The 22,216-nt window shown below is 53.4% G+C and overlaps 2 protein-coding genes across 2 annotated transcripts in view; one reads left to right on the top strand and one right to left on the bottom strand.

The window, feature by feature from the left end:
• LOC137306880 (low-density lipoprotein receptor-related protein 1-like) overlaps positions 1-22,216 on the bottom strand; it is a 252,054-nt gene that overhangs the window by 95,391 nt on the left and 134,447 nt on the right. The window contains 5 exon segments of the mRNA XM_067976269.1: positions 3,754-3,946; positions 4,507-4,711; positions 6,664-6,853; positions 16,189-16,560; positions 18,147-18,271. Coding sequence (XP_067832370.1) covers positions 3,754-3,946; positions 4,507-4,711; positions 6,664-6,853; positions 16,189-16,560; positions 18,147-18,271 — 1,085 coding nt within the window.
• Positions 11,318-16,115, top strand: LOC137307140 (somatostatin receptor type 5-like). The gene is made up of 3 exons (XM_067976461.1): positions 11,318-12,330; positions 14,412-14,514; positions 15,933-16,115. Exons 1-3 carry the CDS (start codon positions 11,318-11,320, stop codon positions 16,113-16,115), a joined length of 1,299 nt encoding a protein of 432 aa, XP_067832562.1.

Below are 22,216 nucleotides of genomic sequence, written 5' to 3' on the forward strand. Positions count from 1 at the left end.
CCCGATGGGACGACAACATTCAGGGCCCTGGGAAACGCGGTCGTGTGGTTCAACACCGTGCGTTTACACAGCGCCTTACACGTAAAATGTCCTCAAAGCGCTTCACAGGAGCCGTAAATCAGGTAAAATTTGACACCGAGCTGCCTAAGGAGATATTAGAACAGGCGGCTAAAAGCTTGGTCAAAGAGGTAGGTTTTTAAGGAGTGTCTTAAAAGGAGGAGAGAGAGGCGGAGGGGTTTAGGGAGGGAATTCCAGAGCCCAGGACCTAGACGGCTGAAGGCAGGGCCAATGGTGGGGAGGGGGGCGGGGGCGAGGTCCACTGAGGGATTTGAACAGGAGGATGAGAATTTTATAACAGGTTCCCATGCATTATCCCCACCCCCCCCCCCCCCCATCACACGTTCTCAATCTAACCAGCCTTACGCTCTATTGAAAGGGTTAAACAGAATGAGAACATGCACATACCTGATGGTCAGCAATGATTAACATGCAGAGGCTGAACATGGCAATATGAGCACTGGTTTGGAAGACCACGTTTGTGCAGCAATGAGTAAAGAAGAGGGACACAAGAGCAGACAAATGGGTGACTACAATGTTAGACAGAAAGTTAGTTGTGTGTACTTAAAATAGCCTTCGTCTTAACTGCAATTATCTCGTGACAGTGGAACCTCCATTATTCTGGGCACCGCACCTCAGGAAGGATATATTGGCCTTGGAGGGAGCGCAGAGCAGATTCACCAGAACGATACCGGGGGGGGGGGCTAAAAGGGGTTAAATTACGAGGACAGGTTGCACAGACTAGGCTTGTATTCCCTCGAGTGTAGAAGATTAAGGGGTGATCTAATCGAGGGGTTTAAGGTGATTAAAGGATTGGATAGGGTCGATAGAGAGAAACTATTTCCTCTGGTGGGGGGAGTCCAGAACAAGGGGGGTCAGAACCTTAAAATTAGAGCCGGGCCGTTCAGGGGTGATGTCGGGAAGCACTTCTTCACACAAAGGGGAGTGGGAATCTGGAACTCTCTTCCCCAAAAAGCTGTTGAGGCTGGGGGTCAACTGAAAATTTCAAAACTGAGATTGATAGATTTTTGTTAGGTATTAAGGGTTACGGAACCAAGGAGGGTAGATGGAGTTAAGATACAGATCAGCCATGATCTAACTGAAAGGCGGAACAGGCTCGAGGGGCTGAATGGCCTCCTCCTGTTCCTGTGTAACAGGCTCGAGGGGGCTGAATGGCCTCCTCCTGTTCCTGTGTAACAGGTTCGAGGGGGCTGAATGGCCTCCTCATGTTCCTGTGTAACAGGCTCGAGGGGCTGAACGGCCTCCTCCTGTTCCTGTGTAACAGGCTCAAGGGGGCTGAACGGCCTCCTCCTGTTCCTGTGTAACAGGCTTGAGGGGCTGAATGGGCCTCCCCCTGTTCCTGTGTAACAGGCTCAAGGGGCTGAATGGGCCTCCCCCTGTTCCTGTGTAACAGGCTTGAGGGGGCTGAATGGACCTCCTCCTGTTCCTGTGTAACAGTCTCGAGGGGCTGAATGGGCCTCCCCCTGTTCCTGTGTAACAGGCTCAAGGGGGCTGAACGGCCTCCTCCTGTTCCTGTGCAACAGGCTCAAGGGGGCTGAACGGCCTCCTGCTGTTCCTGTGTAACAGGCTCAAGGGGGCTGAATGGCCTCCTCCTGTTCCTAGCACCCCCCCCTCTCCCCATTAATGTGGGGACCACTGGTGGGTAACTGGAACGGCAATGACCCCCTCAAAATGTGCTCTTAACACCTAACTCCCTGGGGCACGTGAAAGACGACAATGCAGGTAACAACAAAAAAAATTCGCAGGGAGGACTGTGAGGCCACGTCTTGTGCGTGACTTTATCCCGTGAAAATTCTGCTGGACAATCGGGAAGGCGGACAATGGGAGCGCGGGTGATGGAGGTTCCACCGTACGTTACATGCAAATATAACTCGCTTGGCCAAGCAGGCTTCTTCATCGATTGCCTGTTGCGTAGGACAGCGGGAGTCTTCAGCTAAAGTGGGGGCTGGAGGGTGTGGATAATTGTACACAGGCGTAATTCAACCCCAACTGTAAAGTCATAAATTCTGCCTTTGTTTTTTTTACGTATTTCCATTATAAAGTCCCATGTACACATTTATAATGGAAACTGCCCATGTAAACTTGGGATTCATTTCTAGAAAGATAGAAATGAAAAGCAGAGAAGGTAATTTAAACTTGTATCGAACCTGGGTTAGACCACACTCAGAGCACTGTGCAGAGTTCTGGTCTCCGTATACCTCGGTTAGACCACACTCGGAGCACTGAACAGTTCTGGTCTCCATATCCCTTGGTTAGACCACACTTGGAGCACTGTGCACAGTTCTGATCTCCGTATACCTTGGTTGGACCACACTCGGAGCACTGAACAGTTCTGGTCTTCATATACCTTGGTGAGACCACACTTGGAGCACTGTGCACAGTTCTGGTCTCCATATCCCTTGGTTAGACCACACTTGGAGCACTGTGCACAGTTCTGGTCTCCATATACCTGGGTTAGACCACACTTGGAGCACTGTGCACAGTTCTGGTCTCCATATCCCTTGGTTAGACCACACTTGGAGCACTGTGCACAGTTCTGGTCTCCATATACCTTGGTTAGACCACACTTGGAGCACTGTGCACAGTTCTGGTCTCCATATACCTTGGTTAGACCACACTTGGAGCACTGTGCACAGTTCTGGTCTCCATATACCTTGGTTAGACCACACTTGGAGCACTGTGCACAGTTCTGATCTCCGTATACCTTGGTTGGACCACACTTGGAGCACTGTGCACAGTTCTGCTCTCCATATCCCTTCGTTAGACCACACTTGGAGCACTGTGCACAGTTCTGATCTCCGTATACCTTGGTTGGACCACACTTGGAGCACTGTGCACAGTTCTGCTCTCCATATACCTTGGTTAGACCACACTCGGAGCACTGTGCACAGTTCTGGTCTCCATATACCTTGGTTAGACCACACTTGGAGCACTGTGCATAGTTCTGGTCTCCATATACCTTGGTTAGGCCATACTTGGAGCACTGTACACAGTTCTGGTCTCCATATTACAAAAGGAGTAGAGGTACTGGAGAAGGTGCAAAAAAGGATGATATCAGAACTGAGAGGATATAACTATCAGGAAAGATGAACAGGCTGGGGCTCTTTTCTCTGGAAAAGAGAAGGCTGAGGGGCGACCTGATAGAGGTCTTTAAAATTATGAAGGGGTTCGATAGGGTAGACGTAGAGAAGATGTTGCTACTTGTGGGGGGGGGGGGGGGGGGGAGACCAAAACCAGGGGGCCATAAATATAAGATAGTCACTATTAAATCCTATAGGGAATTCAGAAGAATCTTCTTTACCCAGAGAGCGGTGAGAATGTGGAACTCGCTCCCACACGGAGTGGTTGAGGCGAATAGCGTAGATGGATTTAAGGGGAAGCTGGATAAACACATGAGGGTGAAACGAACATGTTGATAGGGTGAGATGAAGTCGGGAGGGCGGAGGCTCGTCTGGAGCATAAACAGAAGGCATGGGCTAGTTGGGCCGAATGGCCTGTTTCTACGCTGTAATTCTAACTATCAACGCTTCCTCTTTAAAAAGGGGCTTTAAAGAAGCAACTAGCACGTTGAGCGAGTGATTTATGCGCTGTCGCTGCTCCCGCAACGGCTCGCTCCTGTACGGTGGACCGCAGCCCGTCTTACTGGCGGGCGGGGCTCCACGTTTCTCCACTCACAGTTGTTGGTGTCGTTGGCCACTGCAATGATGCCCATCGGCTGCTGCGGAATATCGGCTCGCAACACCCTCAGGTCCCCTCCGGTGTACTTGTCCGCGCGCAGCACCGCCCGACGGACCCAGTCCGTCCAGAATATGTAGTCGCCGTAGACTGCGAGCCCGAAGGAATGGACAGGCTCCGACTTCAAGATAACCTAAGGGTTGGAGAGAAGGATGGTGGATTATCTTTGGAATTCTCTACCCCAGAGGTCTGAGGATGCGGAGTCGTTGAGTATGTTCAAGGCTGAGATAGACAGATTTCTGGACTCGAGGGGAATCGAGGGATACGGGGATCGGGCGGGAAGGCGGAGTTGAGGTCGAAGATCAGCCATGATCCGATTGAATGGCGGAGCAGGCTCGAGGGGCCGAATGGCCCACTCCTGCTCCTTATTTCGAATGTGAAACTTCAGTGAGGTAGGTGTGCAGAAAGAAACATTCGTACAGTGCCTTTCACACCCTCAGGATGTCTCAAAGTGCCTCGCAGACAATGAATAACTCTTGAAGTCCCGTCCACCCATCACCCACCCTGCGCTTGCTGACCCACAATGTCTCCCGCCTCGGTTTCAAGAGGAAACTTCAGATGTCGGACAAGCGATGAGTTCCAGTCCAGTCGACCGGGGTGGGGGGGGGTCGATCTTGGAGCCAGCTCCAACTCTCCGCCCCTGCACCCACCCACCCCACCCCACCCACCTCTCCCAGGTGGTCAGCAGCTCACCTGTCTGTTGGTCCCATCGTATTCACACCTCTCGATCTTGTCCAGCGTGGCATCTGAGAAGTAGAGCTTCTCGGCTTGGTGATCAATGGCCAGGCCATTGGGTGTGCGGATCTCCGTGCCGATGATGACAAACACGTTGGCTCCGGTCAGCGTAGACCTCATGATGCTGGGGTGCTGCTCGTTCCAATTGGTCCAAAACATCAAGCTTTGAAAAGACAGGCAAGGCTTGCATCTCACATAGAATTTTACAGCACAGAGACAGGCCATTCAACAACAAGTTGCATTTATACAGCACCTTTAACGTAGCAAAACGTCCCCAAGCGCTTCATGGGAGCGTAAATCAAACAAAATTTAACACCGAGTCACATAAGGAGATATTAGGGACAGTTGACCAAAGAGGTTGGTCAAAGAGGTAGGTTTTAAGGAGTGTCTTAAAAGGAGGAGAGAGAGAGGCGGAGAGGTTTAGGGAGGGAATTCAAGAGCTTAGGGCCCAGGCAGCTGAAGGCACGGCCGCCAATGGCGGGAGCGATGGAAATCGGGGGATGGGCAATTGGCCAGAATTGGAGGAGCGCAGCGATCTCGGAGGGTCGTAGGGGCTGGAGGAGGTTACAGAGATGGGGGTGGTGGGGGGGGGGAAGGCCATGGGGGGATTTGAAAATAGGGATGAGAATTTTAAAATCGAGGCATTGCCGGATCGTAGGTCAGCGAGCACAGGGGGGATTGATGGGTGAACGGGACTCGGTGCGAGTTAGGATACGGGGCAGCAGAGGTTTGGTTGAGCTGAAGTTCACAAAGGGCGGAAAGTGAGAGGACCAACTGGTCCGTGCCGGTGTTTATGCTCCACTCGAGCCTCCTCCCTCCCTACTTCATCTCACCCTATCACCATATCCTTCTATTCCTTTCTCCCTCATGTGTTTATCCAGCTTCCCCTTAAATGCATCTCCGTTATTCGCCTCAACCACTCCATGTGGGAGCGAGTTCCACATTCTCACCACTCTCTGGGTAAAGAAGTTTCTCCTGAATTCCCGATTGGATTTATTAGTGTCGATCTTATATTTATGGCCCCTTAGTTTTGGACTCTCCCACAAGTGGAAACATCTTCTCTACGTTTGTCCTATCGAAACCCTGTCATAATATCCAGCAAAAAAACAATGAAGTTTGAGATAGCGTGGTCACCAAGTCCCAGGAACCTGCTCTCCTGAACTGGTCCAACAAAAACACTACTTTTTTTTTATTCGTTCGTGGGATGTGGGCGTCGCTGGCGAGGCCAGCATTTATTGCCCATCCCTAATTGCCCTTGAGAAGGTGGTGGTGAGCCGCCTTCTTGAACCGCTGCAGTCCGTGTGGTGAAGGTTCTCCCACAGTGCTGTTAGGAAGGGAGTTCCAGGATTTTGACCCAGCGACGATGAAGGAACGGCCGATATATTTCCAAGTCGGGATGGTGTGTGACTTGGAGGGGAACATGCAGGTGGTGTTGTTCCCATGCACCTGCTGCTCTTGTCCTTCTAGGTGGTAGAGGTCACGGGTTTGGGAGGTGCTGTCGAAGGAGCCTTGGCGAGTTGCTGCAGTGCATCCTGTGGATGGTGCACACTGCAGCCACTGTGCGCCGGTGGTGAAGGGAGTGAATGTTTAGGGTGGTGGATGGGGTGCCAATCAAGCGGGCTGCTTTGTCCTGGATGGCGTCGAGCTTCTTGAATGTTGTTGGAGCTGCACTCATCCAGGCAAGTGGAGAGTATTCCATCACACTCCTGACTTGTGCCTTGTCGATGGTGGAAAGGCTTTGGGGAGTCAGGAGGTGAGTCACTCACCACAGAATACCCAGCCTCTGACCTGCTCTTGTAGCCACAGTATTTATATGGCTGGTCCAGTTAGGTTTCTGGTCAATGGTGACCCCCAGGATGTTGATGGTGGGGGATTCGGCAATGGTAATGCCATTGAATGTCAAAGGGAGGTGGTTAGACTCTTGTTGGATATGGTCATTGCCTGGCACTTGTCTGGCACGAATGTTACTTGCCACTTATGAGCCCAAGCCTGGATGTTGTCCAGGTCTTGCTGCATGCGGGCTCGGACTGCTTCATTATCTGAGGGGTTGCTCATACCGTCAGCCACTCGTAACAACCTTTTAGTATTTGTGTTAAAACGCATCGCGGCTTTTACCTCAGGCACTCATCCAGTACGAACGCCCGCGGGTGATCGTCCCCCGACATGGTCACCACCGTCTCTCGCTCGAACGCTCCCTGGCGGTTCTGGTCCACGCTGTGACGCGTGATGGTGGACGTTGTGTAGCTGGTCCAATACAGCGCATCCCACGCCCTGTGATAAGCCAAGCCTTCCACTGAACCGACATCTGTAGAAAGAAAGAAAGAACTTGCATTTATACAGTGCCTTTCAAGTCCTCAGGACGTCCCAAAGCCAGTTCTGCTCTGTGCAGTTCTGGGCACTGCACCTTAGAAAGTATATACTGGCCTTGGAAGGAGTGCAGCGCAGATTCACCAGAATCAGACACCAGGGCTCCAAGAGTTAGATTATTATTAAACTAAGACTTGTATTCCCTGGAATATAGAAGGTTAAGGGGGTGATTTGATTGAGGTTTTTTCGGATTTTGAAAGGAATTGATTGGGTAGATAGAAAGAAACTTTTTTTCCGCTGGCGAGAGAGTCGAGGACAAGGTGACATAACCTTAAAAATCAGAGCCAGGCCATTCAGGAGAAAAGTTAGGAGACACTTGTTCGCACAAAGGGTGGTCGAAGTGTGGAACTCTCCCATTAAAAAAAGCAGTAGATTCTGGCTCGATTAATAAATTTAAAATCTGAGATGGACAGATTTTTGCTAGCCAAGGGTATTAAGGGATACGGAACAGTCGCGGGTTTGGGAGGTGCTGTCGAAGAAGCCTTGGCGAGTTGCTGCAGCGCATCCTGTGGATGGTCCACACTGCAGCCACGGTGCGCCGGTGGTGAAGGGAGTGAATGTTTAGGGTGGTGGATGGGGTGCCAATCAAGCGGGCTGCTTTGTCCTGGATGGTGTCGAGCTTCTTGAGTGTTGTTGGAGCTGCACTCATCCAGGCAAGTGGAGAGTATTCCATCACACTCCTGACTTGTGCCTTGTAGATGGTGGAAAGGCTTTGGGGAGTCAGGAGGTGAGTCACTCGCCACAGTAAATGGAGTTAGGATACAGATCAGCCATGATTTCACTGAACGGCGGAACAAGCTCGAGGGGCTGAATGGCCTCCTCCTGTTCCTACGTTCAAAGCGCTTTGCAGCCAACGGAGTACTTTTTGAAGCACTGTCGTAATGTAGGAAACGCGGCAGCCAATTTGCGCACAGCAAGATCCCACCAACAGCAATGCGATAATGACCAGATAATCTGTTTAAGTGATGGAACGGAGGGGAGGGGCGTGAGCAGGAGGCCAGTGTAAGAGACCGAGGGGGATATCAGGCTGGAGGAGGTTACAAAAGGAGGCGGTTGGAGGCGAGGAGGCCACGGACGGGTTTGTAAATGACCGTGAGGATTTTGAATCAACGAGTCGGGAGGTTGGGGGCCAATAGAGGTCAGCAATGGAGCGAGTGAAGGCCGACTTTATTCCCATCCAATCAGCCTGTAAAGCAACAGTTAAAAGCTGTACAAACTGTCGATCAAATACTTCAGTTTCGTCATTATGAACCATAACATTGTTAAATACACAAGAATTAAACACAACTCAGGACAGCCAATCCCAAGAAAGCTCGGCTCGTGATTCCGATCCTGGCTATGGGTGACTGAACAGAACAAACAGAGCACTGTTCCAACCAAACAAGAATACTGAGCCCCTTGATTCTCGCCAAGGGTGCAGTTAACTTGCCAATCTCGCATCAACGCACAAGTGGCAATATAAATCAGGGGACAGCTGAGCGCACTAAAGCCCCAAGGTGTGAGATTAACTCCAGGAGGCCATCTCACCAGTCTGAGGTCGTCCAGTGCAGCCTCAGCCTCGTATGCTTGCCCCGAGACCCGTTCACCCATCACCCCCCACCGTGCTCGCTGACCTACACTGGCTCCCGGTCCGAGAACGCCTCCATTTTAAAATTCTCACCCTCGTGTTCAAATCCCCTCCATCGCCTCACCACCCCCTCCCTATCTCTGTAACCTCCTCCAGCCCCTACGACCCTCCCAGATCTCTGCGCTCCTACAATTCTGGCCTCTTGCGCATCCCCCGATTTCCATCGCTCCCACCGTTGGCGGCCGTGCCTTCAGCTGCCCGGGCCCGAAGCTCTGGAATTCCCTCCCTAAACCTCTCCGCCTCCCTCTCCTCCTTTAGGACGCTCCTTAAAACCTACCTCTTCAAAACCAAGCTTTTGGTCACCCGTCCCTAATATCTCCTTATGTGGCTCGGTGTCTGATTTACGCTCCTGTGAAGCGACCTTGGGGACATTTCACAACATTAAAGGCGCTGTAAAAACGCAAGTTGCTGTTGTAAGTAAGCTCTGAAAGTATTTTAGGTACGGAGACTCGCATCTCACGCTGTGTAAATTACCCAAAAACTATTCACATATCATTAAGGGATGACTCGAAATTCTGGATCACTGTCCAGTCTGTGAAATTCTGGATCACTGTCCAGTCTGTGAAATTCTGGATCACTGTCCAGTCTGTGAAATTCTGGATCACTGTCCAGTCTGTGAAATTCTGGATCACTGTCCAGTCTGTGAAATTCTGGATCACTGTCCAGTCTGTGAAATTCTGGATCACTGTCCAGTCTGTGAAATTCTGGATCACTGTCCAGTCTGTGAAATTCTGGATCACTGTCCAGTCTGTGAAATTCTGGATCACTGTCCAGTCTGTGAAATTCTGGATCACTGTCCAGTCTGTGAAATTCTGGATCACTGTCCAGTCTGTGAAATTCTGGATCACTGTCCAGTCTGTGAAATTCTGGATCACTGTCCAGTCTGTGAAATTCTGGATCACTGTCCAGTCTGTGAAATTCTGGATCACTGTCCAGTCTGTGAAATTCTGGATCACTGTCCAGTCTGTGAAATTCTGGATCACTGTCCAGTCTGTGAAATTCTGGATCACTGTCCAGTCTGTGAAATTCTGGATCACTGTCCAGTCTGTGAAATTCTGGATCACTGTCCAGTCTGTGAAATTCTGGATCACTGTCCAGTCTGTGAAATTCTGGATCACTGTCCAGTCTGTGAAATTCTGGATCACTGTCCAGTCTGTGAAATTCTGGATCACTGTCCAGTCTGTGAAATTCTGGATCACTGTCCAGTCTGTGAAATTCTGGATCACTGTCCAGTCTGTGAAATTCTGGATCACTGTCCAGTCTGTGAAATTCTGGATCACTGTCCAGTCTGTGAAACTCTGGATCACTGTCCAGTCTGTGAAACAACTTGGCCTCTGACTGAAAGCTAACAACTGCCTTCGTCCGTGACGCTTGCTTACGAGGCGGCAGCGTTGGCTGAACGGTAGCACGTTTGCCCTCTCGCCCCCGCTCCAGAGCCTTGACCACGTAATCTATTCTGATGCTTCAGTGCGGCGCTGAGGCTAAACCGAGGCCCTCCTCGTCTACCCTCTCAGATCCCACGGTCACTATTTCGAAGACGAGCTGGGGGGGGGGGGTTTCTCCCCAGTGTCCCAGCCGACATTTATCCCTCAACCAAAGACAGATAAGCAGGTTGTTTATTTAAGTGTTTGTGGGATCTTGCTGTGCGCAGACTGGCTGCCCCACATTACAACTGTGAACGCATTCCGTCGGGAAGCTGTTTGGGATGTCCTGAGGGTGTGAAGGGCACCATATGAATAAAGGAGGCACCTCCGGTCGTCCCGAAGTGCTCCACAGCCAACAAAGTACTTTTTGAAGCGTGGCCGCTGCTGTAACGCAGGGAAACTCGGCAGGCAATTTGCGCACAGCAAGATCCCACAATCAGCAATGTGATAAATGGCCAGATAATCAGTTTTTTTTTAAAAAGTGATATTGGTTGAGGGATAAATATTCGCCCCAGAACATCGGTGAAAATGCCCCTGGCTCTGCTTCGAATAGTGGCCGTGGGATCTTTTACGTCCACCTGAGAGGGGCAGGCGGGGCCTCGGTTTAACGTCTCATCGAAAGACGGCACCCTCCAGAAGCGCAGCGCTCCCTCGGCACCGCCCCTCCGGCGGCACAGCGCTCCCTCGGCACCGGGTGTGTCGGCCTGGATTACGGGGCTCGAGTCGCTGGTACCTTCTGACTCAGAGGCGAGAGCGGTACCCACCGAGCCGCTGTGCGCCGAAAGCTCTTCCTTTCATTGTTTAAGATCACCGGGTTTAGCACAGGCTCCTCTCCAGCCTCTTCGGGATGGAAAGATTAATGAACAGCAAACGCTAAACATTAGGTCATAAAATATCAATCAGTGCCATGGCACCCGCAGACTCTCAGATAAGGTCCTTATGCCGTCACTGTGCAACCCTGGTCACTCAGCTGTAGCCCAACACGCTTCTGCAGGGAATAAAACCAACCTGGCCGAGTGCAGTTCTGTGTCTCCAACCTACTAAGTCGGTCGAATGCTCTCTCGATATTCCAGAAAGAAGCCAAGTTTGTGCGCGAGAACCCGACCTGGTTAATTCGTTTGCTTGAAGCGGGAGCAACCCTCCAACCAAGTGCGAGCAGATACCACGCGATGGTCAGATGCCCCGTGTAATGGCAGCGGTCTCCACCGATGGATTATTTTCCTGATCAGCCGAGCGTCGCAATCCACAATCCTTCGCTCTCCTCTCTTCAGCTCCGAGCGCTGGGCGACGGACTCAGTGCAAGGGTTCTTTGCCTGGGTCCCGTAAGGAGGGGGTGTGGCGGTGCTGGGTCATGGACGGGCTTAACGAGACAGCGACGGGGAGCTACGTCCCCAGCGCGCCTACGGCCAACAGCACGGGACACGGCAGGTCACTTCTGATAGGCAGTCGGATCGCGGTCCCGCTCCTGGACTCGCTCGTCTTCGTCACCGGGCTGGCGGGTCACGTGCTGGTGACTCTCATCCTGCTGCGGAGGAAACGGCAGAGGAACTGCACCACCCTGCTCCTGCTCAACCTGACAGCGGCCGACCTGCTCCAGCTGGCCTGCCTGCCCTTCACCGCAGCCTCCATCGCCAGCTCCAGGTGGGCTTTCGGTAGCTTCCTCTGCAAGCTGGTGAGCTTCACCGGCACCGCCTGCTCCTCCGCCAGCGTCTTCACCCTCACGGCCCTCTCAGTCAACCGCTACGCCATCGTGGCGCACCCCACCAGGGTCTACCGCTCCCACCGCGGCGGCTGGCTCCCCGCCCTGGCGCTGCTCGCTGTCTGGCCCCCGGCGCTGTGCCTGGCCGTGCCGCAATTCGTCTACCGCCACCTGGAGCTGGAGTCCATGTACTGCTTCGCCTTCCTGGCGCAGGTCAGCGTGACGGTGTACAGCGTCTCCCTCTTCCTCACCGGCTTCGTGGCGCCGCTGCTGGTCATCACCGCCATGCACTCAGAGATCTTGCGCTACCTCCACCGCAGGAGGGGGTCGTTCGGCCGGCTGGACGGCTACAACGCGCAGGTGACCAGGATGACTGTGGTCCTGGTGCTGGCCTTCACCGTCTGCTGGCTGCCTTCGTACGTCCTCATGTTCCTGCTGGTGTCCGTCAGCCGGGCCCGGCTGGCGGGGCCCTTTGCCATTTTCGCCAGGTTCCTGGCCTCCTCCTCCACCGTCGCCAATCCCGTCGTCTACGCCTTCTTCTCCAAGCAGTTCCAGAGCGACCTGCGCCGCCTCGCCACTGCGCCATGCAGCGGCAGAACGACACGCAACAAGGTCAGGCCGATTGCGACGGGAGCAGGGATCACTCTCCAGGGTGGCAACCAACCGTGAGTTTCCATCACTCCCCCGCCCCCATAAGCAAACATTAAGAACGCGGCCCCGGAGGAAAGATGGACTTGCATTTGTAGAGCGCCTTTCACCATCTCAGGACGCCCCAAAGCTCTTCACAGACAACAAAGTATTTTTTTTTTTGAAGTGTAATCACTGTTGTAATGTCGGCAAACACGACAGCCGATTTGCACACAGCAAGATCCCACAATGAGGAAACGACGCAGATAATTTTTTTTTAAAAAGTGACGTTGGTTGAGGGATAATTACTGGCCCCAAGGCACTGGGGAGAACTCCTCTGCTCTTCAAAAAGGTGGCCGTTGGATCTTCTACGTCCACCCGAGAGGGCAGACGGGGCCTCGGTTTGATGTCTCATCTGAAAGTGCTGGCACTGGGAGTGTCCGCAACGAATGCCTTTCCACTCCAGTCCAAAAAGCAAAGAACTTTAGAAATCACTGGTTAAGCTTCAGCACCTCAGACAGTGCGGCTCTCCCAGACTAGAGAAGCTGGAGTTGTTCTCCTCAGAGCAGAGAGGGGAGATCTAATAGAGGTGTTCAAAATCATGAAGGGATTTGATGTAGTAAATGAAGAGAAACTTTTTCCACTGGCAGGAGGGTCGGTAACCATTTAAAATAATTGGCAAAAGAATCAGAGCGGGGAGACGTTGGGGATTTTTTTTATATAAACGCAGCAAGTTGTGATGATCTGGAACGCGCTGCCTGAAAGGGCGGTGGGAGCAGATTCAAGAGCAACTTTCAAAAGGGAATTGGATAAATACTCGAAGGGGGAAAAATCTGCAGGGTCACGGGAAAAGAGCATTGGGGAAAGAGTAGGACTAATCTGACAGCTCTATCAAAGAGCCAGCAGAGGCAGGGTGGGCCGAATGACCTCCTTCTGTGCTGTAAGATTCTGGAACTGATGTACGAAAACCAAGTCTGCCGGACGGAAAATAATGCTGGCGGGCAGCTGGAGATCTCGAGGCTGCAAGCTTAAACTCCGCTGCAAAAAGCCATTTGCAGATCACCTCCCTCTCCCACGAGGCAGGCTCCATTCTGCCTTTGTGCTTGTGTGGAGGAACTGGCAGAACTAGTGCAGGGCTATCAAGTGTCTCCTGTTTTCATTCACAGTCGCTGTATTTTTTTTTTGAAAAAATGAGTCATATATATATATTTTTTTTTAAAAACCCAGCAGCCTGCCCTCGCTGTATTCACTTCGAAGGGTCTGGCGTCTGTCTCACCACTGTATTCTCCCGATGTTAACGTTGCCCTTACTTCCGCTGCTCTCATCTGAGCAACGCTGATGGGATTTCTTCAATCCATCTCGCTAGCTGGCAGCGAGAGGCGACTGTTGGGGGGAGGTCCTGAAACATACATTTTTTTTCTGGGGCCGAGAGATCAATCTACGCAACTGCTGGTAAGCAGTCTAAAAACATGTGGCTTTACAAAAAGTTGTAACCCTAACCCTAATACAGACAGCGCAGAAACAGGCTCGGTGTTTGTGCTCCACACGAACCTCCTCCCTCCCTACTTCATCTCACCCTATCAGCATATCATAGAATCATAGAATCATAGAAGTTACAACATGGAAACAGGCCCTTCGGCCCAACATGTCCATGTCGCCCAGTTTATACCACTAAGCTAGTCCCAATTGCCTGCACTTGGCCCATATCCCTCGATACCCATCTTCCCCATGTAACTGTCCAAATGCTTTTTAAAAGACAAAATTGTACCCGCCTCTACTACTGCCTCTGGCAGCTCGTTCCAGACACTCACCACCCTTTGAGTGAAAAAATTGCCCCTCTGGATCCTTTTGTATCTCTCCCCTCTGGATCCTTTTGTATCTCTCCCCTCTCACCTTAAATCTGTGCCCCCTCGTTATAGTCTCCCCTACCTTTGGGAAAAGATTTTGACTATCGACCTTATCTATGCCCCTCATTATTTTATAGACTTCTATAAGATCACCCCTTAACCTCCTACTCTCCAGGGAATAAAGTCCCAGTCTGTCTAACCTCTCCCTGTAAGTCAAACCATCAAGTCCCGGTAGCATCCTAGTAAATCTTTTCTGCACTCTTACATCCTAGGGTCTTGAGGGAAGTGGCAGTGGGGATTGTGGATGCTCTGGTAATAATTCTCCAAAATTCCCTGGACTCGGCAAAGGTCCCGGCAGAGTGGAAAACTGCTAATGTAACACCCTTATCCAAAAAGAGTAGTAGGCAGAAGGCTGGAAATTATAGACCAGTTAGCCCAACATCCGTGGTGGGCAAAACTCTGGAGTCTATTATCAAGGAGACAGTAGCAGAACATTTGGATAAACATAATTTAATAGGACAAAGTCAGCATGGCTCTACGAAGGGGAAGTCATGTCTGACAAATTTGCTTGAGTTCTTTGAGGACATAACGTACAGGGTGGATAAAGGGGAACCAGTGGACATAGTGCACCTAGACTTCCAGAAGGCATTCGACAAGGTGCCACACAAAAGATTATTGCTCAAGATAAAGAATCACTGGATTGGGGGTAATATTCTGGCATGGGTGGAATCATAGAAGTTTACAACACGGAAACAGGCCCTTCGGCCCAACATGTCCATGTCGCCCAGTTTATACCACTAAGCTAGTCCCAATTGCCTGCACTTGGCCCATATCCCTCTATACCCATCTTACCCATGTAACTGTCCAAATGCTTTTTAAAAGACAAAATTGTACCCGCCTCTACTACTGCCTCTGGCAGCTCGTTCCAGACACTCACCACCCTTTGAGTGAAAAAATTGCCCCTCTGGACCCTTTTGTATCTCTCCCCTCTCACCTTAAATCTATGCCCCCTCGTTATAGACTCCCCTACCTTTGGGAAAAGATTTTGACTATCTACCTTATCTATGCCCCTCATTATTTTATAGACTTCTATAAGATCACCCCTAAACCTCCTACTCTCCAGGGAAAAAAGTCTCAGTCTATCCAACCTCTCCCTATAAGTCAAATCATCAAGTCCCGGTAGCATCCTAGTAAATCTTTTCTGCACTCTTTCTAGTTTAATAATATCCTTTCTATAATAGGGTGACCAGAACTGTACACAGTATTCCAAGTGTGGCCTTACTAATGTCTTGTACAACTTCGACAAGACATCCCAACTCCTGTATTCAATGTTCTGACCAATGAAACCAAGCATGCTGAATGCCTTCTTCACCACCCTATCCACCTGTGACTCCACTTTCAAGGAGCTATGAACCTGTACTCCGAGATCTCTTTGTTCTATAACTCTCCCCAACGCCCTACCATTAACGGAGTAGGTCCTGGCCCGATTCGATCCACACCTTCTGTTCCTTTCTCCCTCATGTGTTTATCCAGCTTCCCCTTAAATCCATCTCCGCTATTCCCCTCAACCACTCCATGTGGGAGCGAGTTCCACATTCTCACCGCTCTCTGGGTAAAGAAGTTTCTCCTGAATTCCCGATTGGATTGATTAGTGATTCTCTTATATTTATGGCCCCCTAGTTCTGGTCTCCCCCACAAGTGGAAACATCATCTCTACGTCTACCCCATCGAACCCCTTCATAATTTTAAAGACCTCTAATCAGGTCACCCCTCAAGCCTCCTCTTCCCCAAAGAATCTGGCAGTTGCAAGCTTCTCGCGCACGGCCGCGGGAGACAGCGAGCGCACACGCGCGGATTTACAGGTAGCCGCCAATCTACGGAAACCTCCCACAGCAGTTAGCCTCCAACTGACCACACGGCGTGGACAGTTTAGACCGCTCCTCGCAGGGGGAGTTACCGGAGCAACGAGGTCTTAAAGAGGCAGGCAAGGCCAAACAAGCACGCGCGCGTGCGTGCGCGCGTCACCCACCCCAAGGGTAAAGAACTCACTTTCCACAATGGTCTTTCTGCCTGACCCGTCGTCGCTGATCTGCTGAATGTTTCCGAAGTGGATGTCGCTGAAGAAGATCCTGTTGCCCCCTTTCGCGCCGTGCCCGTAATCGAAGGCGAGCGCGATGACGTTCTTCATGTTGTCAGGGTCCTCGAACGGCTTTATCGGCGAGTTGAGGTTGTTCTCGTCCGAGAGGTGGATGCTCTTCAGGATCGTCCGCTCCGAGTACAGCAGGTACCCGTCGTAATCCCGGCAGTTCACCCCGTCCTCGGAGAGCATGCCGTGCGCGCAGGCGCAGGTCCGCTGGGCGTTTCCTCGGTACAGGCACAGCTGCTGGCACCCTCCGTTGTTGTGGGCGCAGACGTTGGTGCCTGCAAAGGGGGGGGGGGGCGGTGGGAGGGGAGAAACACGGTATCGTCACGCCAGTCACGTGCGCAGCAGCGCTCGCGCGGGACGCTCCGCGCCCGGTCACGTTGGTCGCCGGGGGCAGGGAGGGCTGCGAATCGGCTCCCGCGTCAGGCTACAGCGCTGGACCCCACTCGCACAGGACCCCCCCCTCCCCCGCCTCCTCATGACATAAAATCTGCTGGGGGTGGGGTGGGTGCGGGAAGCAGGCCCAAAACAACAGGTATCTGAGAGGCTGGAACATTGATATCATCTAATTAGTGTCAGCCGTGGCTCAGTGGGTAGCACTCAGAATCAGAAGGTCGTGGGTTCGAGCCCCCATAATCCAGGCCGACACTCCCAGTGCGGCACCGAGGGAGCGCCGCACTGTCGGAGGGGCGGCGCCGAGGGAGCGCCGCACTGCCGGAGGGGCGGCGCCGAGGGAGCGCCGCACTGCCGGAGGGGCGGCGCCGAGGGAGCGCCGCACTGCCGGAGGGGCGGCACCGAGGGAGCGCCGCACTGCCGGAGGGGCGGCACCGAGGGAGCGCCGCACTGTCGGAGGGGCGGCGCACTGTCGGAGGGGCAGTGCCGGGGGGCAGAACTGGGGGAGCGCCGCACTGCCGGAGGGGCGGCACCGGGGGAGCGCCGCACTGCCGGAGGGGCGGCACCGGGGGAGCGCCGCACTGCCGGAGGGGCGGCACCGGGGGAGCGCCGCACTGCCGGAGGGGCGGCACCGGGGGAGCGCCGCACTGCCGGAGGGGCGGCACCGGGGGAGCGCCGCACTGCCGGAGGGGCGGCACCGGGGGAGCGCCGCACTGTCGGAGGGGCGGCACCGGGGGAGCGCCGCACTGTCGGAGGGGCAGTGCCGGGGGGCAGAACTGAGGGAGTGCCGCACTGTCGGAGGGTCAGAACTGAGGGAGCGCCGCACTGCCGGATGGGCGGTACTGAGGGAGCGCCGCACTGCCGGAGGGGCCGTCTTTCGGATGAGACTTTAAACCGAGGAATTTCCTTGGCGGGCAAGAGGGGCGGGAGGTGTTGTTCTGCAGATCGACCGTCACAACTTTGGTGGAAAGCCCATTTATGTGTTTGTCTGAGGGAAATATGGGCGTTGCAATTTATAACGGTGAATATCGACAGGGAAAGGTGGGAACAGGGCGCGAGGTTTGTGCACGCCCGACAGAAGGTTTCATTAATATATGGATTCTCTTTTTTTTTTAAAAAAAGACTGACGTGGTTGGGAAGGGGAAGGGGGTGGGCGGGGAAATGTAGCACCTTGAACAGCTGGAGTCGTTCCTGCCTCTTTCGAAGCAGTTTCACTCCGACGGAACACTGATGGGACTCCTGTCAACAGCAGCCGCCAGAGTGCAGAAGGCGAACCCCCACATCTCCCAACGGCACCTCGAACCCCAAGTTTGGTGGGTCCCAAGACCTGGCAGTGGAAAGTGCTCTTTCGTATTGGCGATGTAGGAAACCAGCAGCACGCCGCAAGGGAGTAGCAGCTCCCGTGGCTCGACTGAATGCTGCCCTCCACAAAGGGGCAATACAATTACACCACAAGCAAGTCCACGCTCACCCTTCTGCCTCTCCCGATTGAACACTTTGATGTCTTTCAGCTGCACGCCGATCCCAGTTCTCAAGGAAACAGAGTCTGTGGCATTATCTTTCTGGCCTCTTTTGATGGAACCGTTTGCATGGGTTCTGTTTGGGAGAAAAGGAATAAAATGGTGTTTTGAACTTAATGGTCTGGTTTGTTGGTTTGCAAATAATGGCAATAACTTGCATTTATATTGCACCTTTAACGTGGTAAAATGTCCCATGGCGTTTTTGTGTGGTAAATTCTGAAACTTCCAGGGACACTCTCCCTTCACATAGGCCCAGGGACCTCCCTGTAAATACTGACACACTCCCCGGGGACCCCCTGTAAATATTAACACACTACCCGGGGACCCCCTGTAAATATTGACACACTCCCCGGGGACCCCCTGTAAATATTGACACACTCCCCGGGGACCCCCTGTAAATATTAACACACTCCCCGGGGACCCCCTGTAAATATTAACACACTCCCCGGGGACCCCCTGTAAATATTAACACACTCCCCGGGGACCCCCTGTAAATATTAACACACTCCCCGGGGACCCCCTGTAAATATTAACACACTCCCCGGGGACCCCCTGTAAATATTAACACACTCCCCGGGGACCCCCTGTAAATATTAACACACTCCCCAGGGACCCCCTGTAAATATTAACACACTCCCCGGGGACCCCCTGTAAATATTAACACACTCCCCGGGGACCCCCTGTAAATATTGACACACTCCCCGGGGACCCCCTGTAAATATTGACACACTCCCGGGGACGCCCTGTAAATATTGACACGGTCCCCGGGACCCCCAGTAAATATTAACACGCTCCCGGAGACCCCCTGTAAATACTGACACACTCTGGGGAGCCACTGTAAATACTGACACACTCCCGGGGACCCCCCTGTAAATAGTGACACACTCCCGGGGACCCCCCTGTAAATACTGACACACTCCCGGGGACCCCCTGTAAATACTGACACACTCCCGGGGACCCCCTGTAAATACTGACACGGTCCCTGGGGAACCCCTGTAAATACTGACACGCTCCCCGGGACCCCCTGTAAATACTGACACGCTCACCGGGACCCCCTGTAAATACTGACACGCTCACCGGGACCCCCCTGTAAATACTGACACGGTCCCCAGGACTCCCCTGTAAATACTGACACACTCCCGGGGACCCCCCTGTAAATACTGACACACTCCCGGGGACCCCCCTGTAAATACTGACACACTCCCGGGGACCCCCCTGTAAATACTGACACACTCCCGGGGAGCCCCTGTAAATACTGACACACTCCCGGGACCCCCCTGTAAATACTGACACGGTCCCCGGGACCCCCTGTAAATACTGACACGGTTCCTGGGGACCCCCTGTAAATACTGACACACTCCCGGGGACCTCCTGTAAATACTGACACACTCCCGGGGACCCCCCTGTAAATACTGACACACTCCCGGGGACCCCCTGTAAATACTGACACACTCCCGGAGACTCCCTGTAAATACTGACACATTCTGGGGACCCCCTGTAAATACTGACACGGTCCCCGGGACCCCCTGTAAATACTGACACACTCCCGGGGACCCCCTGTAAATACTGACACACTCCCGGGGACCCCCTGTAAATACTGACACACTCCCGGGGACCCCCTGTAAATACTGACACGGTTCCGGGGACGCCCTGTAAATACTGACACGGTTCCGGGGACGCCCTGTAAATACTGACACACTCCCGGGGACACCCTGTAAATACTGACACACTCCCAGGGACCCCCTGTAAATACTGACACGGTTCCGGGGACGCCCTGTAAATACTGACACGGTCCCCGGGACCCCCTGTAAATACTGACACACTCCCGGGGACCCCCTGTAAATACTGACACGGTCCCTGGGGACCCCCTGTAAATACTGACACACTCCCGGGGACCCCCTGTAAATATTAATACACTCCCGGGGACCCCCTGTAAATACTGACACACTCCCGGGGAACCACTGCAAATACTGACACGGTCCCTGGGGACCCCCTGTAAATACTGACACGGTCCCTGGGTACCCCCTGTAAATACTGACACGGTCCCTGGGTACCCCCTGTAAATATTGACACGGTCCCCGGGACCCCCTGTAAATACTGACACGGTCCCCGGGACCCCCTGTAAATACTGACACACTCCCGGGGACCCCCTGTAAATACTGACACACTCCCGGGGACCCCCTGTAAATACTGACATGGTCCCCAGGACCCCCTGTAAATACTGACACATTCTGGGGACCGCCTGTAAATACTGACACGGTCCCCGGGGACCCCCTGTAAATACTGACACACTCCCGGGGACCCCCTGTAAATACTGACACACTCCTGGGGACCCCCTGTAAATACTGACACGGTCCCCGGGGACCCCCTGTAAATACTGACACGCTCACCGGGACCCCCTGTAAATACTGACACGCTCACCGGGACCCCCCTGTAAATACTGACACGGTCCCCAGGACTCCCCTGTAAATACTGACACACTCCCGGGGACCCCCCTGTAAATACTGACACACTCCCGGGGACCCCCCTGTAAATACTGACACACTCCCGGGGACCCCCCTGTAAATACTGACACACTCCCGGGGAGCCCCTGTAAATACTGACACACTCCCGGGACCCCCCTGTAAATACTGACACGGTCCCCGGGACCCCCTGTAAATACTGACACGGTTCCTGGGGACCCCCTGTAAATACTGACACACTCCCGGGGACCTCCTGTAAATACTGACACACTCCCGGGGACCCCCCTGTAAATACTGACACACTCCCGGGGACCCCCTGTAAATACTGACACACTCCCGGAGACTCCCTGTAAATACTGACACATTCTGGGGACCCCCTGTAAATACTGACACGGTCCCCGGGACCCCCTGTAAATACTGACACACTCCCGGGGACCCCCTGTAAATACTGACACACTCCCGGGGACCCCCTGTAAATACTGACACACTCCCGGGGACCCCCTGTAAATACTGACACGGTTCCGGGGACGCCCTGTAAATACTGACACGGTTCCGGGGACGCCCTGTAAATACTGACACACTCCCGGGGACCCCCTGTAAATACTGACACACTCCCAGGGACCCCCTGTAAATACTGACACGGTTCCGGGGACGCCCTGTAAATACTGACACGGTCCCCGGGACCCCCTGTAAATACTGACACACTCCCGGGGACCCCCTGTAAATACTGACACGGTCCCTGGGGACCCCCTGTAAATACTGACACACTCCCGGGGACCCCCTGTAAATATTAATACACTCCCGGGGACCCCCTGTAAATACTGACACACTCCCGGGGAACCACTGCAAATACTGACACGGTCCCTGGGGACCCCCTGTAAATACTGACACGGTCCCTGGGTACCCCCTGTAAATACTGACACGGTCCCTGGGTACCCCCTGTAAATATTGACACGGTCCCCGGGACCCCCTGTAAATACTGACACGGTCCCCGGGACCCCCTGTAAATACTGACACACTCCCGGGGACCCCCTGTAAATACTGACACACTCCCGGGGACCCCCTGTAAATACTGACATGGTCCCCAGGACCCCCTGTAAATACTGACACATTCTGGGGACCGCCTGTAAATACTGACACGGTCCCCGGGGACCCCCTGTAAATACTGACACACTCCCGGGGACCCCCTGTAAATACTGACACACTCCTGGGGACCCCCTGTAAATACTGACACGGTCCCCGGGGACCCCCTGTAAATACTGACACGGTCCCCGGGGACCCCCTGTAAATACTGACACACTCCCGGGGACCCCCTGTAAATACTGACACACTCCCGGGGACCCCCTGTAAATACTGACACGGTCCCCGGGGACCCCCTGTAAATACTGACACGGTCCCCGGGGACCCCCTGTAAATACTGACACACTCCCGGGGACCCCCTGTAAATACTGACACGGTCCCTGGGTACCCCCTGTAAATACTGACACGGTCCCTGGGTACCCCCTGTAAATATTGACACGGTCCCCGGGATCCCCTGTAAATACTGACACGGTCCCCAG

Source organism: Heptranchias perlo, chromosome X (assembly GCF_035084215.1).
Source record: "Heptranchias perlo isolate sHepPer1 chromosome X, sHepPer1.hap1, whole genome shotgun sequence".
Classification (NCBI taxonomy): domain Eukaryota; kingdom Metazoa; phylum Chordata; class Chondrichthyes; order Hexanchiformes; family Hexanchidae; genus Heptranchias; species Heptranchias perlo.